The sequence below is a fragment of the Camelus dromedarius genome, chromosome 2 (genome assembly GCF_036321535.1).
Source record: "Camelus dromedarius isolate mCamDro1 chromosome 2, mCamDro1.pat, whole genome shotgun sequence".
In the NCBI taxonomy this organism is placed as follows: domain Eukaryota; kingdom Metazoa; phylum Chordata; class Mammalia; order Artiodactyla; family Camelidae; genus Camelus; species Camelus dromedarius.
Window position 1 is genome coordinate 60,551,617 of NC_087437.1, and position 18,737 is coordinate 60,570,353.

The 18,737-nt window shown below is 31.4% G+C and overlaps 1 protein-coding gene across 18 annotated transcripts in view; it reads left to right on the plus strand.

Annotated features, from left to right (window-relative positions):
- Positions 1–18,737, plus strand: part of DLG1 (discs large MAGUK scaffold protein 1) — a 228,839-nt gene that overhangs the window by 178,918 nt on the left and 31,184 nt on the right. For 8 of the 18 annotated variants that reach the window (XM_064493993.1, XM_064494018.1, XM_031453827.2 and 5 more), the window contains 4 exons: positions 4,207–4,321; positions 9,349–9,525; positions 12,345–12,414; positions 17,166–17,199. In XM_064493993.1, coding sequence (XP_064350063.1) covers positions 4,207–4,321; positions 9,349–9,525; positions 12,345–12,414; positions 17,166–17,199 — 396 coding nt within the window. Of the gene's footprint in view, positions 1–4,206; positions 4,322–9,348; positions 9,526–12,344; positions 12,415–16,379; positions 16,480–17,165; positions 17,200–18,737 lie in introns of all 18 variants that reach the window. The other 10 variants (XM_064493982.1, XM_064493998.1, XM_031453810.2 and 7 more) reach the window with 2 other exon arrangements.

Consider the following 18,737-nt stretch of genomic DNA (forward strand, 5'->3'; position numbering starts at 1 on the left):
CTAAACACAAATACTTTATCTCATTGTTCCTCAAGTATACTATAGCAACTTCCAGGCTTTAAATGTCTATTTTTGGTTCAGAAAATATTAATTATATTACAATGGTATTATAAATGAAAAAGAGATCAAAGGGATAGACTTAAACTTATATTAAATGTATTTTCTCTTTCCCATTGTTTATGTCTTAAATTTGTGAGGCATTTTATTTCATTTTCATAAGAAAAAGAATCTTTGAGATTGGTGTTACTATTCCTAATCTTCAAATGACTAAAGTCTAGAAAAGCTGAGAGGTTTGACCAGAGCCCCTTTTCTGAGTTTCAAAGGTTTGATTTAAATCTGAGTTGCAGAGGTAGAGTTTAACCTGTCTTCTCATTTTATTTTCATAACTACTTCTGATAATAACCAAAGAGGGGAGAAGTGGAGGCTGAACGGAGAGGTTGTATTGGATTAGTGGCATTTCTTTGCAAGCATATGTCATCTGTTTAGTATTTTCTGTACCACCTTCCTAGTTATTTTTTTTTTTTTAGTATCTTACTTTCCTTCCTGTATCTTTCTACCCCTTCCTAACTACTTAAAACAACCAGCTTGCCTTTTTACTCAAAAACTTTTCCTTTTTCTTTTCTAGATCAATCATAATATCCATTCTCTGATAGTTGTTGCTCTCAGGTGTTAAAGCTCTGTGTTTAATTAATATATTTCATCATAGAGTATTAAGTGAGTTTCATCCTTCATAATTAGGACTGCAAGTTTCAAGGAAATTGGGGGAGGTAAAATTTCTCCCCATTCTCTTTCCCCTTGCTTCCATCTTTTTACTTATAGTGTGGGGGTGGAAATAAAGATTAGAAGTTGAAAAGGGGAATAAAATGCAGAAAGTTGGCCATTAAACATTGTGTCTGCTCCTATAAGCGTACACATATTATTTAACTTATGGCCAGCTGTTCAAAGACTTCCTAATATATTTCATAACAACAATGTTTAACGGAGATTATCTCCCAGGTAACATTTTAGCTCTCTCCAATAGTAGCTTTCCTGAAATGAGAGGTAGTATAATTTCTGGAAAAGGGATGCAAATGACTTAACTGAAGATAAGAAATGAGATTCTTCCTCCAAAATAAAATATAAAGTAAAGGTACACAGAATGGAGAATATAAAGAAAAGGTACACAGAATGGGTATAAGAATGAAACTGTTAGAGCTGAAAGGATGAATTGATTGAAATAAAAGGAAAAGATAGGAATGTTAGCTACGTAAATTAAATGAAAGTTTAAGGGAAACGTTACTTTGAGGAAAGTATTGAAGTATGTTTGAGACAGACAGACAGATGGTTATAAGGAGTTGTTAATAGTAAGTAAAGACCATAAATATGAAAATCTGAACAGAGTTAACAAAATAAGTAAGGCACAAATTTAAGAAATTATCAGGAATTGACTTTAGTTCTCCACTATCTTAAATGTTGAATATCTGAGACTTTAACTGCTTTATGGTAACTTAGTTACTTCTTAGGAAAGTACATTTTCCACCTCACTATAAAAGATAATGTGACCTTTTTACAGAAAGTTTTTAAATTTCTCAAATGTAGAATATTTTAAGTCACTAGGACTTTGGTTAATTTGCTTGGCAAAATGGCTGAAAACAACTAATAATGCTATGTGAACTATAATGAACATCTTACCTTTAAATTTTTAAAATCCAAAAATAAAGAGCTCTTTCCCTTCCACATCCTGATCAATTTTGTATTAAGCCATTAGGTGGAGCATAGCAAGGTAGTTATCTGCATTGCAGGGCTGAGGAGGTCAGGATTAGTTATGGTGGCCTGTTAGGACTTAACCATGAGGAGGGCTCCTACACAGGTAACTGCCCTGATGTGTGATGAGTTGGAGCCTGGTCACATAGTACAAGAACATGTGGGATGCCGGGCATCTTTGGAAAATATAATCTGCCACAAGCTATATAAAAGGCTTGACTATATATATATATTCAACATATAAACAAAATATAAAACAAAATATTAAGAATAGAACTGGAAATCACACAACTTTAATCATATCAAAAGTTAGCTCACCTTGATTATTAAAAGAAAACAATTTTCAGATTTGCTAGTACAGCAAAATCTAACCCTATACAGTATCTTCTTGTAACAAAGAGAGGTTAGAGGTAAAAGAACCATATAGCTATAAAAAAAGAATGAGGGACATCTGTATATGCTACTATGGAGTGTTCTTATTATTACTACAGTAAGACTATTACTTTAAATCCTATTAAATAACATAAGCAAGATGGGAAAATGTGTATGTTACTGTTTAAGAAGGAGAAGCAATACATACGTGTGTACACATACACACATAATTATAAAGTATATGTATAATTTAAATATACATATATTAATATAGAATACATTTATATAAATATTTGCATGTGTATATATGTTTACTTATTAAAAATGGAAGGATAAAGCTTTCTTTAAATGTTTATGAACAGGACAAAGTGGAGAAGGGAGAGAGGGATAGAAATTAGACTTCTTTTTAATATCCTTATTTTATGAAACAATTGACTTTGGAATTATTTTACCTACCTGTAAAAACAATGAAAATTTTTAAAAGCAACCCCTAAAAATTAAAGTTGAAAATAAAAAGGAACAAATGAACCTAGGTGTATATCCAACTGGCAGTATGGCACCTAGGAAGGAACTATTCCAAGTGACTTTAAAACAGTATTCAACTGTATATCCCTTATAATAGGCCATACTCTAAGGATAAAAAGAACTAGGGAAGATAGTTAACTGTTTACAGTAATCATGTCATGGTTATAGCTTTCTTGTTATTTTAAGACTGTTGTGAATGTAATATTGGCTAAAACAAGTAAGTCATCTGTGGTATCTGATTCTGTTATCCTCAGTGTCTTGAGAACCAGGATTCTTCATATGCAGGAAAGCATATAAAGATACAAGAATAAGTAAAAACGTAATGGTCCTAATTTTTAATTAAAGAACCAGTATAAACTTATGGTTCACTTCTTGTTTTCATCTTTATCTTCATCCATCAGTCAATCTGTATCATAGATATGTCCATACAAACAAAAAACTTGACATGAGTTGATAATTGTTGAATTATAATGGATATAGCTATACTAGTCAGTCTCTTAATGTTTATACTTTAAATTTTCTATTACATTTTAAAGGGCAATAAAAGGAGATTTTATTACATATTAATGTGAGCATTTAAATGTTTCTGAATTTTTTGATGAATTGTTGCTTCAGTTAATCTCAGTAGCCATAAAACAAACTTGATGACTATGATGAAAGCAAGAGTAACTCAACAACATAAACATCTAAGTAAGCATGCTTACTCTTACTCTGTCTTTTTAAACTATACAAACTCCAGACAAGTTATTTGCTCTTGCTATAGGATTGGCTTTATTTTAAAAAATCTGGTAGAATCTGACTTGTCTATAAGACAGTTATTTATTGTAAATAGAGAAAATTATATAAGTATATGTAACCATGTAATTGCAATATTTTTGAAAAAGTGCTTAAAGATTTTATGTATGAGTTTAAAATAGTCCATATTCAGAATCACATTTGTTTTTCTATAAAAGGTATCTTAAATAAAGTGTTTATTCCTTCAGATTGCTTTTTTGTGTGTCTTTGAAAATTTATAAATTATAAAATGAATTGAAATAAATTTGATTTTATTTATTAGTTTTTTTAAGACATATTTCTCCCATATTATTTTACCCTGCACAAGGGTAAAATCTGAGGATATAAGATCAGCTAATTTCTTAACAGGGAAAAAGTCAGTAAGCAAAGTGTCTAGTATAAATTACTATAGGATTCTTTTTTTTAAAGTATAAAAATTAGAACACATCCTGATTTTCACTTTTCAAAACTTACAGTTAAATTCAACAATAAAGTAAGATTGATACTGCTATTTGATGCACGGAAGTTGTCTTTTAACTTATTAAATGTCATAGGAAATTTAAAATAGCATATGAGAAAATTCTGTTTTCAGTCAATTCTTAATCATGGTACATTAAGATTAATTTTTGATATTTGCATATTGGGCAAAATCTTGTGTAGACTACTCTTTTAAGGTTCTGACTACATTTAACCAATTATAAGACAGCCTACATATATAATACTTTTATCTTCAAGTGACTTATATTTTTAGAAAATAAAGTATAAATTTATTTCTCTTTTTTCTTCCATCAGAATACAGTCGTTTTGAAGCCAAAATACATGACTTACGGGAACAGATGATGAATAGTAGCATTAGTTCAGGATCAGGTTCTCTTCGAACTAGCCAGAAGCGATCCCTCTATGTCAGGTAAATTTTTTTATTTCTAGTTATAGCAGTCTTTATTTATGCATGCAAATTCTTCCCGGTTTTTCAGTATGACTTAGTTTTACTATAGAAAAGTGTATTGCAAACCATGGAAATGTTTCTTTATGACTGATTTCCTGATAATCTATCTTTCAGGAATAGTATTATAATTTTATCAATGAGAGTTATATTACCTCTTGAATAATTACAATATAGTAAAGAAAGACAAAATAAATATGGGCCAAAAATTTTTTTAAGTTGATATTTTACTGAGTGGCTAGTATAGTTTGATGTGTCCTATCATCCAGCACTTCTATTTACCTGTTTCCTTTTATAATAAAATATTCTCCATTTGAGTAACATTTAATTACTACAGTAATTTCCCCCAGTTCTTCTGTTTTCACTGCTCTAAGTTATCTCTACCTACATGGATACCGTACACTTTAATTTGTAAGCATTTCTAGGGTCTTGTGGAGTAAATCTTACTTCAGTATCCCTCTCTTCAGGCACCCCATTTAGAGCTTCCTTTGCTCTGCCAGATTTATTTACCATCATCCAAAAACATGTTTAAACTCTCTTTTCTCCTGTTGCCATCTCTTTTTTGTATTTGTCTTTTTTGTTGTTGTTATTTTATGAGTTTCAGGATGGAAAAGAAATGCAAGAATTACCTCAGAGATGTTTCAGGTTCAGTTCCACACCACTACAACATGGTGAATAGCACAATAAAGCAAGACACACATTTTTTGGTTTCCCAGTGCATAAAAGGTTATATTTAACACTGTACTATAGTCTACTGAGTGTACAATAATAGCATTATGTCTTAAAAAAATACATACCTCAATTTAAAAAATACTTTATAGCTAAAAAATGCTAACCATCATCTGAGCCTTCAGTGAGTCATAATCTTTTGCTAATGGAAGATCCTGCCTCCATGTTGATGACTGCTGACTGATCAGGGAGCTGGAGGTTTGGGGTGGCTGTGGCAATTTCTTAAAGTTTAAGACAACAATGAAGTTTGCCACATTAATTAAAATCTTCCTTTCATTTGTGATTTCTTTGAAGCATATAATGCTATATGATAGCATTTTACCCTCGGTAGAACTTCTTTCAAAATTGCAGTCAGTCCTCTGAAACCCTGCCACTGCTTTATCAGCTAAGTTGACATAATATTTTATATCCCTTTTCATTTCAATAATCTTCATAGCATCTTCACCAAGAGTAGATTCTATCTCAAGAAACTGCTTTCTTTGCTCATCCAGAAGAAACAGCTCCTCACCTGTTGAGAAGTTTGAACATCTGTTCAAGTTTTGTTGTGAGATTGCAGCAGTTCAGTCACATCTTTAGGCTCCACTTCTGGTTCTCGGGCTATTTCTACCACATCTGTAGTTATTTCCTCTGCTGAAGTCTTCAACCCCTCAAAGTCACTCATTAGGCTTAGAATCAACTTTTTCCAAACTCCAATTAATACTGATATTTTGACCTCAACCAATGAATCACAAATGTTAATGACATCTAGAGTGGTGAATCCTTTCCAGAAGGTTTTCAGTTTACTTTGCCCAACACCCTCAGAGGAATCACTATCTATGGCAGTTTTAACCTTACAAAATGTGTTTCTTAACTAATAAGTCTTGGAAGTCAAAATTAGTCCTCGATCCGTGGGCTACAGAGTGGATATTGTGTTAGCAGGCATGTAAACAGCATTAACTTCATTGTATGTTTCCATCAAAACTTTTGGGTGACCAAGTACATCGTCAATAAGCAATAGTAATATTTTGAAAGAAATCTTTTTTTTTTTTTTGAGCAGTAGGTCTCAACAGTGTGCTTTTAAAATATTCTGTAAACCATGTTGTAACCAGAGTGTGCTTGCATCCAGGCTTTGTTGTTCCATTTCTAGAGCACAGACAGAGTAAATTCAGCATAATTCTTAAGCACCCTAGGATTTTCAGAATGGTAAATGAGCATTGGCTTAACTTATATTCACCAGCTGCATTAACCCCTAACAAGGGAGTCAACCTGCCCTTTGAAGCTTTGAAGCTAGGCACTGACTTCTCTCTAGCTATGAAAATTCTAAGTGTATCTTCTTGCAACATAAGGCTGTCCCATCTACACTGAAAATCTGTTGCTCAATGTAACCAACTTCATTACTTAGCCTAGATCTTCTGGATAACTTACTGCAACTTGTACATCACTACTTGCTGCTTTACCGTGTACTTTTATTTTATAGAGGTGACTTCTTGCTTTATTTAAATATTATGAACCAACCTCCGCTAGTTTCAAACTTTTCTTCTGCAGCTTCCTCACCTCTCTCAGCCTTCATAGAATTAAAAAGAGTTTGAGCCTTGCTTTGGGTTACACTTTGGCTTAAGGGAATGTTATGGCTGGTTTGATCTGTTCAAACCATTAAAACTGTCTGCGTATCTGCAATAAGGCTATTTCACTTTCTTATCATTCATGTGTTCACTCAAGTAGCACTTTCAGTTTTTTTCAACTTGGCTAACTGGTGCAAGAGGCCTAGCTTTTGGCGTGTCTTTGCTTACAACGAGCCTTCCTCACTAAGCTTAATCTTTTCTAGCTGATTTAGAGTGCCATAAGACTCTTTCTTTCACATGAACACTTAGAGGCTATTGTAGGGCTATTAATTGGCCTGATTTCAATATTGTGTGTCAGGGAATACAGAGGCCCAAGGAAAGGGACGGAGATCAGGGAAGGGCCAATTGGCAGAGCAGTCAGAACACACAGCATTTATCAGTTAAGTTCATCATCTTATAAGAGCACGATTCGTGATGCCCTAAAACAGTTACAGTAGTAACATCAAAGATCACAGATCACCATAATAAATATAATAATAATGAAAAAGTTTGAAATAATGAGAAGTTCGGTAATTGGGAGAATTACCAAAATGTGACACACAGACATGAAGTTAGCAAATGCTGTTGGAAAAATGATGCCAGTAGACTTGGGGTTACAACAGGGTTGTGCCAACACAATGCAGGGTGGCCACAAAACCTTCAATTTGTTTTAAAAAAAAAAACAACCCAACACACACACAGTATCTTCCAAGTGCAGTAAAGAAAAGCACAAATAAACTGAGGTATGCCTGTAGACACATGTAGCCAATCTGCCGTAGTTAACCAGATGTCTTAATGATTCTTGTTAGAAGATGTAGTTTTAATTTCAAAAAAAAAAGTTAAGGCCACGAAAGATTACATACAGTATGATACCTTTTTATAAAGCTCTGTAACTAGTAAAATCATATATAATTACTTAGTCATCTGTATTTGTGTGATAAAGCCAAACCAAACCAAAAACGGGTAAGGATCGAGGAAGTAATAAACACTGTTCAAAATTATGGTTACCTTCTAATAGTGCTTAACTCCTAATGTGAGGGAAGTAGGATCAAGGGGAGAAATACATAGGTAATGTGAGTTATTGATAAGTTTTGTGTATAGTCTTAGGTTGGATACTAGATTAACAGGTGTTCATTGTATTCTTGTGATTCATAACTCGTAAGTATTCCATGAGTTCCTGTTTTAAATGTATCAAAGTATTAAAAGACAAAGCTTAAATGCTAACATAAGGAGTAGAGGTTATGAGTGATTTCTCCATTGCTTATCAGTAATATAGTTGTATTGCTTTTGTAATTCATAAGGTTAATTTATGATAATAAAAATGTTAAGATATAGTATTTTCCCTTTTCTGAATGTCTTTGGCATTTGTTCTATCTCTTCAGGTATTTGATTTGCTATTTTATATTATGTTTATTTGTATCCTCATCATCTTTGTCATCTTTATCTTTGCCATATCTATTTCATTACTTTTTAAAATAAATATTTAGTAAATTACTGACTATATCAAACCTTTGTGTTTTAATCTTTCCAGTAGAAAGATGCTTCCTTAGTATTCAGAATTTATTGAAGTAATGACATAGCATTTATATGATTTACAATCTTTATTTTACAGCTGTAGAATTCTGCAAATAAAATCCAGTGTATTGTGTACTTTTTAATATATGTTTAAGTAAGCCTTCCCACTTTTGATTGTCACCTACTTCCTTCACACTGTTAGCTACTGAAATACTTGAAAGAACACATCTGAAAACCAGTAACCAGTTCATTCATTTAGCCGTCGAGTAAATTCACCCCTCTTCAGTTTTAAGAGATAGGTTCATAAAAGTTGGGTGGCGTGAAAAGGAATATGATTTGTATCCTAATTCCTCATTGCCAAATTCGAAAAAAAGAATGAATAAATTGTATTATAATGTAATTGCTGAGATCCTTCCTGTATTCTTGAGAGAGGTTTTTTGAATGTAAGAATTTAATTTGTTTAAGTATTGTATACTAATTAATCAAGTAGTAGGATACTATTGTTATAAAAATTTTAAATATGCCCAACATTTCTCAATTACTACATTAAATTAATACAGTATTTTTTCCAAAATATTTGGGAGCTGTTAAAGTCATCATAGTCATCTGTAGTTAGTTTTCATTGTCATAGACTCTGAAAACTCTGTTAACTCTAGTTTTATGAACAAATGAATAATTAACTGGGAGAATAATCACTCTGTTGATCTAGTCTTACATTTCACAAATGATGAATTAGATCGATCAGGGAATTTGTTTTCCCAAGTGTGTCTAGCCAAAACAAAGAGAATTCTCTTTTAATATTTACTTTATTAATTTAGACCTTTACAGATTTGTCTTCATTTTAGAATTCAATACAGGTTGCCTTTGGATTGTACTAAAAGTATTTTTTTAATTGCTCATATAATATTGAGAGAAATAAAGTAATATGTATATAATAAACTATTACCATAACAAGTTAATTTTGCTGTTTCTTTTTTTTTTTTTTTTTTTTTTTGGTCTCATTGTCTTCTTGTATATAGTACAAAATTGAGCTGGGCATTATTTTGCCTAGTATGGTATATTGTTTAATTATCTACCTAGATTACATATATTTGCAGAATCCTGTTTATTTAATATTTATAATATCATTATAACAAATAATTATAAATTTTTTTCTTCTTGACCAAGAGCCCTTTTTGATTATGACAAGACTAAAGACAGTGGCCTTCCTAGTCAAGGACTGAACTTCAAATTTGGAGATATCCTCCATGTTATTAATGCTTCTGATGATGAGTGGTGGCAAGCCAGGCAGGTTACACCAGATGGTGAGAGTGATGAAGTTGGGGTGATTCCCAGTAAACGCAGGTAAATATGTCTGTTACAGTCTTACCACTTGAAAATTGGACAGCATAAACAAATAATTGCTGTTTCTTTACATTTCTTTTACTGAAATGATTTTATGCTTGATTTTTCCCATTGTGTTTCACAACTGTTTAATTTTATTCACCTTATATTGTAACCAGTGACATAATAAGAAAATATTATGCCCCCAAATAGAAATTTCTCTAAAGCTCCTGCTAGTTGCTTTAAACAAAATAAGTATATTTTAAGCCACTGTGCCATGAATCTATACCAGTGGAGGGAGAGAGAATTAAAAGCCTCTGTAGTTTTCCCATGTAGATGGTGATAAACCTAATTTCTCAGGGGTTTTGATTGTGTGAATTGCCTTTTCTAGACTTAAAAAAATGAAAACATTTTAAATAAATGCAAAAGTTTCAGAAATATCTAATATACTTCACTTCTCTTTTTTTCTTGCTTGATTTAGAAGTATCCATGCATTCACTGGTCTTTCCTTTTTGCTTTTAACTATTTATTGTAGTGATTCACTGGGTGCATATTTACCACCTAGTGGCAAAAGTGGTTGAATGCATATTGTCTTTGAAAAGGGTGATCCCAACTTAGAGAACCCCCTCTAAGGTCAATGAAATGCTGTTGAATGTCTCTGCTTTTGTGGGAAAGGTTTTAAAACATCAGTTCATAATTCCCCCAGAAGAGCTTATTTATGAGACCTGATTCATCCATATCATTGCCTAAAACTTATTTTAAGATAGCCAGTAAAAATTGTCAATGAGACATAAATGTTTATTGTAGCTGGTTAATTCACTTCAAGTCAAGCTTATACTGTAGTAAATTTGTTCTTATTAATGAGTTGGACTTGTTTTGTTGAGAGTCTCTAAAAGTGATACTTATGACGAATCATATACCCACTTACAGACCTCTATCTATATATGCATTTGTATATGTGTAGACATTAAAGAGTAGAAATGGTAAAATATTGCCAAGATTTGTCATTGTGGTTTTGGAATTTATGACTGTTGTTGGCTAGATACATATTTTTTGCAAGATCCAGCTGTTTGGCTAGATCTTATATTTGGTGGCAACTCCTCTTTTTTAGCAGTGCAGCCCTCAGCATAAGTTTTTTCCTGAAATAGAACATAGTATGCTTTAAATTCAGAAATGCTTCCTCTGTGCCTTGTTGAGTTAGTAGAAACCTCACATCTTAATATCAAGGTCAGAGTTCCTAAAAATTGTCTATCCGTTGGAGCCTTATATCTTGCAAAGGCTTTACATTCACCTGCAACAAATGAGAAATATAGCTGACTTTGATGGAAAGAGAAATTTTTCATTTTGTATAAAAGTTCTATAAGGTTGGATTTTTGAAGCCAGAAGTGATAAAAGAGATATACCTTGAGATCTCTACAAATCTCCAAATTCATGAATAATATTATAGAATACAGTTTTTCTCTCATAAAATACTATATAAAACCACAACTAATTATGCCATTTCATTTCTTCAGTGTATTCAAAACTCATATTTTCTTAAATAGAACTATATCTTTCTTAGACCTCTTTATGTCTAATAATAGCACAAGGAATTACAGTTCCTACAATTCTTAGCTTTCTTTCAGTAACAGTATTGACAGATAAACACAGTTGAAGTCACTCACCTATTTAGTGAACAAGATAATGATTAGGAAACAAAGCCAGTTTCAGTCATATATATTCACTCACTAAATGTTAGTTTTGCAATGCCCTCGGTAAGTGCCTAGGCAAAATTATAAATTAATTATTCATGTCCTGGACCCTCAGGATTGCTCTGGAATAGTAAAAACCCAAGTTTTAAATTCATGACTGCTAAGGTTCTTCTGTACCCATGGTAAAACTATATAGCTAGGTAATAAAGAAAAAAATAAGGAATATGCATTTATTCATGGGCTGTTTTTTCTATTTCATACTAACATAATTGCTGTATTAAAATCAAGGATTTATAAAGCTTAATTTACATGAAATTTTGTAAGATTCATATTGATTGGTGTTACAATCTACACAAAAGATTTTTGTTGTAGTTCTGTTTGCTTGCTTATTTTGAAGGTAACACTTTTAACAAAGTTTAAAATTCAAAAAATCTAAAAGCTATACAGGCTCCCTCTTAACCCTGTTCCCCAAGCATCCGTTTCACCTTCTTAAGGATAACTGAGGTTACCTGTTCTTCTGTATTCTTCCAAAGATACTTTAAAACTCTATTTTATACACTATAATTGGTTACTTTATGTATTTACACAAATAGTATCATTGGAGTAAGCTTAATTTTTTTCCTTTTTATTTTTAAAAACTTTAGAGCTACAGAAAAAATAAGTATAAGAGAAATTCAAGAATATAGTCTGTGGAACACCCACATACCCTTTACCTACTTTCATCAGTTGTTAACATTTTAACCCATTTGCTTTCTCTCTCTTAACAATTTTTTTCTCTCAACAATTTTTAACATAGATGTCCATGCTAAGATAATATTTAAACAGCAAAACAAGTGGAAAATGTGAAAAATTGCTTAACTCAGAAGTGGTGCCTCATAATAATTTCAAGTATAATTATGGAATTCAGTGCATACAGAAGCACACATATATGTATTGTATTTTGATACTTCACAAGTAGTTTTGTTTCATAATAAAATGAGCCCTGCATTTCATTTTTCAGAAATTATTAGTTGAGGGATGCAAACGTAAATGGCTTCTAAAGGCTTTAGAATATAAAAATGCTCTATATTCAAATATCAGTTTTGATAATTTCTAATTAGACCTTTAGATATGTTTGGTGTACTTAAAAAATCATCTTTGCATTGCCAGAGTTGAAAAGAAAGAACGAGCCCGATTAAAAACAGTGAAATTTAATTCTAAAGCAAGAGGAGATAAAGGGGTGAGTATATGAAATCTTTTATTTCTAGAAATTAATAATTGAAGGTGGTAGACCTTTTTATGATTCCTGTTTGAGTTACATTATTAAAATGAGAAGGATTTTGCCAAAAGAATTAACTATCAACAGCTCTTGCCATGTTGGCTTACAGTAGGAGATATACCAAAGTAAACCATTTATTAAATAAAGCACCCATTTCACAGACCTTTCCAAATTATCAAAACTGTCATTTGATATATTCTTAAAATGTACTTTTGGTCATTATTTTTATAAATGAAATGAATTCAGCCTTTACTCAGACAAATGGTTAATTAGAAACTTGTGTCACCAGTGTTAATCGTGATAGCTAATAAATAACACATCTGAGAAAATAGGTTCCCCCCAAAATTATTCACTAGGTCATAATGTAAGTTTATGAGTTTTTACAAGTGAATTTATGGAAATGTTATTTTTCCTACCTTTATTCCTAATATCATTTATTAATAGAATCCATGTTGAATCAATATGAATTTTTATCTTGAGGGAACAAAGACAAGTCAGTCAAGAGGAAGAGTTTGTAGATGGGCAAGAACTACATCAAAATTCTTTTATGTGCATTTTAGACTTGTTTTTGTTTCCATTAACTTCAAGTCCTTCTTGAATTTAGTGATTGGATATCACAGGCTCCATCCTGTAGTATGTGTGTGATTACTGCAATGGAATACTCTAATAATAAGCCTGAAGAAAGAGCTAAACACATGTTGTGTTGAAATACTATTTGTAGCAATGTTTTATGTTTTAGGATTTTTTTTAACCTAAAGCAAAAGTTTTATGTATCTTTTGATCATATTTCAAATGAATGTGGAAAGTTAACTCAGCAGATAAATTAACTGTACTCTTTGTACATCTCTAATATCACTAAGCACTCAGAGCTTTACATAAAGACAAGGAATATGACCCTTGGTCAAAGAAATTAAATCTGAGTAAATTGTATAATGCATACAGTTATTTTAGAAATAATAAATTCCTTTAAAATGTATTTATACCTTTCAGAAAATACAGAATTATATAGTGTGATCTGAAGCAATACTTAAAATAGAAAATCTTTGGAGGAAAAATTCTCAAGTAAATGCTCAAAACTGAAATACACAAAGTGGTTTTTGTGCTTGTTTTTTATATGTCTTTTAAAATATTGTAGTAAAATACACTGTCAGTGTATTGAAAGAGGTTGCATGTTGTAACTTTTCTTTCATACTGTAAGAAGTTAACTGAATTAACGACATATTTAAATCTTAGTCTTGTTTGTTGACTATAACCAACTTTATACCCAGTCACTGTGTTCTAACACAGCACCAAAAGTATGCATGATACTGAGTGGGGTAAAAAAATACGCTTGCCATTGATACAGAACTGCATTTCTCTCTGTAATACCATTTCCCATTCTAAGTTCTTCTTTTCCTTTCCTTACATGGTTGATTGTGGACTTTATTTCCAATGCAGACTTTTTTAAAGCATTTCAGTTTCTCATTAACATTTTTAACATTCATTTAGCTATTCTGAAGTACTAAATATGGAAATTATATATTTAGATATTTGATATATGTATTATGAATTTATATTTTTTCAGTTCTTTATGTATTACACTGTTTCTCACAATATAGTATTAATAACAATAAGTAATTAAACAGATTGTTTTATATTGAAAATATAGAGAAACTAGAGGTAGTGTGTTTCTTCAGTTTTGTGTTTTCCCTACACAATTTTATCTTGTTTGCTTGTGCTATTTTTCACTTTTAACAAATTCTTCACATGCAGAATTTTAGATGTAATACAATTAATACATTTCTTAACTAACAAGCATTTCTTTCTCTTCTATTTAATGATATCTTTATGATATCTCATTTTGGCTAACTTCAAAGTTATCAAAAATCAAAACATTTTAAACTTCATGTTTCTTTTGGTTGTTTATTGTGAAACTGACTCTGACCACTGTATATGCAGTAGGAGGGGTAAATGACCTTTTATTAAAAACATACCCGTTTTATCAGATAGTATAAAAATTATTACTAAATTCAAAATCAGTGATTGTCATGAGCAAAAAGATTTAGTCCTTCCCTAAATTAGATTACCATAAATTTTTCTCTATTGAAACCTGTTTTCTTCTCTGTCTTTTCTAAAATTTGGATTCAAGCAAAGGTTTTTATTCAAATGCTAATTGCCAGTTTATAAAACAATTGTAAGCTTAGATTTCTCCACAGTATTTTTTTCTCAACTTAGTTTTTCACTTCTCTTTTTTTTTTTTTTTTTTTTTTTTTCTTTAATTTTTTGGGAGGGAGGGTAATCAGGTTTGTTTGTTTGTTTGTTTAATGGAGATACTGGGAATTTAACCCAGGACCTCATGCATGCTAATCACACACTCTACCACTGAGCTGTAGCCTCCCCCAGTATTTTAACTTCTGCTTAGACTTAACAGAGCCTTTAAATTTTAAGGTTGATTATCAAGACAATCTGCTTGACTAATGAACTATGAACTTAACTAACCCTTAATTATTGATATGAAAAGGTAAAAATGAAAGTTCAACCATGTTTTTATAAAGATTCTTACCAAAATAAATCTTTTCAAGTAATAGAATTTGAGCGAAATATCACTTTAATCCACTTCAGCTTCTTAATCACCTGTCATCACATGCTTAAAAATATAGGCGTGCCAAAAAAATAATGCCTGGTGTTGATACGCTTCAAAATATTGATAGCATCTTGTGACATGGATAAACTTAAGAAAAATCAAACCAAGTTTTCTATCCTTTATATTGTTTCCACTTCAAAAAATAATAAAAAATAATAATTCATAGTGTCACTAGTAGCCAAGACCATTTCATTCAAGACATGGATGCCTGTGACAAATTATAAAAGAATCTGTTCCTCTTTAATAGACTCATCTTTCTTTGTGCTACATACTTTTAAAACTATAAATGCACAAATGGGACATTCAAGAAGGAAATTGTGGAAGAAAACAAGTTTCAAGCGTCTGTGCAATAGGGACATCAGGTCAGCTGTCATAGCAATTATGTATAAACTATTAGAATTCCAGTTGCCTTTTTGCCATTATGGGCACCAAACATTTTATTCCCTATTCAGGATATGGTGCCAGTGGATTGAATCTTGTTCTATTTTACTTATGTATACTTTTAAAGGAGATAATATGGTAAAGCTTAAAGGCTAATAAATCAGTTATGATGGCATTTAAGTTGGCCAGGAGAGTTGACTCTTCTTCCTTGGTTAGATAGCATTGATAATTCTTTTGTTGGTCTCTGTACTTATGGACACGTCTTATTAGTTCTCTTCCCATTTTCTGATTCATGCCATAAGTATTTAGTTATCCTAATTCTCTTCTTTAAAAAAAAAAAAAGATTGTTTTTAAATATTCAGCACTAACAACTTTTTCAGTTGTTTTGGTTCTCTTTTTTAATAGTGGCTTTCTTGTTAGTTTGTTGGAGCCACAAAAAAGAAAAGAAAGAAAAAAGGAAAAAAATGTGTTAAAGCCAAAGGGAAATGAAAATTATTCCTAATGCATCAAAAATATTTGAGCAGCTAAAGTAACTTTTAAAATAACTTTTGCTATAGAGCACTTAATACCTGGAAATCTAGAAAAATATGGATTGATACGAACAGATGTGAACTTGGTTCAGACGATAGTAGTTGCTAACCTGATTTACTCTTCCCTTTTTTATCAAGTAGCACTTTCTCATTATTTCTAGCTATCATTGAATTACACACTTTAAATTTTTGAGTACTTTCAGTTATAAAATGTTAGAATTAGGAAGTCAATACTAAATTAGAAATTCACTGTACATGTGCTTAAAGCAGAATTCATATACAAACTGCACGCTGTGGTCACCAGAGTCAGCTTTCACAGAGCTACTAGGCTGGGCCTTTGTACACACAGACAGTAGACATCCCTTTGTTTTGCCCCTCCTTCTCTTCTTCAGCAGTCATTCAATGACAAGCGTAAAAAGAACCTCTTTTCCCGAAAATTCCCCTTCTACAAGAACAAGGACCAGAGTGAACAGGAAACAAGTGATGCTGACCGTAAGTATGTGGATCCAGTGGTCAACTGAAGATAAATGTAGAGGGACCTACTGCCCTGCAGTTGGTTGTTACCATGGAGACAGTTTCAAGAGCTGCAACAGGTTACTAATTATCTTAACCAAGGACAGACATAAATTAATCTATATACCAATCTTAACTTTTTCTGGCACCTTAGGAATTCCTAACTTAAAGTAAACAGTATTTTTAAGGTACATGTTTAAAATAGAATTATTCTATGTAAAAATTCTTATAAGAAACACTTAACATACTATCAAAGAATATTTTAGAGGAAAAACATGAATACCTGAAAAGCTACTTACTGATTTCTAGGTATAGCATTGCCAGTCTTTGGTAATAAATCTTCTCAAATTATTCCATTTTATCCTATTTCTTTATTATATGTAGGCATTCTGAATTTTACTTTTAAGATAGCAAGAAATAGTCTAAAATCTTGCTTCTCTACCTTAATCAGCCTCCCGGATAAAACTTCCATTATTTTAGTAGATTACATTCAGTACTAGCTTGTTTTAAACTTTCAGAAATCTACAAAAATGCTCTGTAAGATATATGTACCTGTAATGGTCTTGGAACTGTCTCTAATTGTAGCACCAATTTTATGCATTACTGACAACTATTTTCTTTGATTATCTTTTTATTGCTTGCTCTCTGGGAACTACTCTCTACAGGAGATCCCTGACGACATGGGATCAAAAGGCCTGAGTAAGTGATCAAAATACTCCCAAGTTATTTTTTAACCTCCGTCTACAGACCTACCTTTTTCAGATACATTTTGAGATTCATGGTAGTGCCCTTCTGGCATGAGGAGGTATATGATTTAGATTGCTTTTAGATTTTTCATGTTAATAATATGCTTGGGATTTTTATTTCTGTAATACACACCTTTTATATTTCTAATGCTCCATTTTTCACATGTCATTTGAAAAACTCTCTGCTTATAATCGCATTTTCCTTTTTGTAATTTTTATGGCAATTACTTTCTCTAGGAATTTTTTTCAGTATAAAGAAAGACTTTTTAAATGTTTTTTAAAATAGTACTACCTGCCCTTATTATTAGAAGATAGACAATAATCTTCCTTGCAGTTTTATCTTCCCCCCTTTTTTTTGTTAAAACATGTTTAAATTGCTTTGAGTCTTTGTTAGAAAAGCCTTGCTATAATGTGAAACTATAAAACACAACAGATCTTAAATATTAGAGAATTGTGGAACTCAAGTTCAAGTAGCAGTCTTTGTAGTAGGAAAACTATATTTTTTAAGTAAGTTTTAAGTTAAGAATTATAAGAAATATTATCCTTTGTCTTTCCTTTAACCAGGATGTTGTCTCTGTTTTTTGTTTTTGTTATGTTCCTGTTTAATTTTCTAGCTAGTGTTTAATCTTCATATAAAGCTTTATACAGTCTGATATGTAGGAGTCATTCAATAAATGTTGGAATTATGAATGAAATAAAAAGTCATTTTAAGAAACAAAATTTTGAATATGGGTGCTTTCAAATTGATTAAATGTAAAATTTTACCAAATATTACGAATTTTTTTTAGGTGACAGTGACTCACAGGAGTAACCTTTTAGGCTAAAGTTTTTTTCTAAATAGTTCTTTCTATTTGCATTATTAAGCATTTTGAAAACTTCTTTATAATTCATTGATCATTAAGGATATAGTCAGTATCTTAACTTTCCAAGATTTACATTAATAAACATTAAATTTCATAGATTTTTCTCCTGATTTATATTAACTTTATACTGCACTTTTAATCTCAGCTATAGATACTTGAGTTTTATTTCAGCTTTAAATGTTAAAGATTTATATTAGATTAAAGACAATGTTTTATATGTAATTATTTATATTATACAGAATATAATAGGATTTTTTTTAGGATTTGTTAAGAACCACAAATTTACTGTCAACTAGTGGTACACTTCTTCAATCTCTTGCCTCTGGGAAAAATTATCAGTGAAAATCTTCAAAAACTGGGAAATATTTCTACTGATTCTTTTGTTGTTGTTGTTGTTAATGGAAGTACTGGGAATTGAACCCAGGACCTAATGCATGCTAAGCATGCACTCTGCCACTGACCTGTATCCCACCCTGTTTCTGCAGATTCCTAATGCTATAGAATTTAATAATGATCATGAGGTGGTATGGATCAGCAAATGAACCCAAAGATTTTTGTTGTCTGATGGGTCATCAGAGACCTATGGAAAACTCATGAAAAAAGGAACTAAATGAAGAATTTGGTTCAT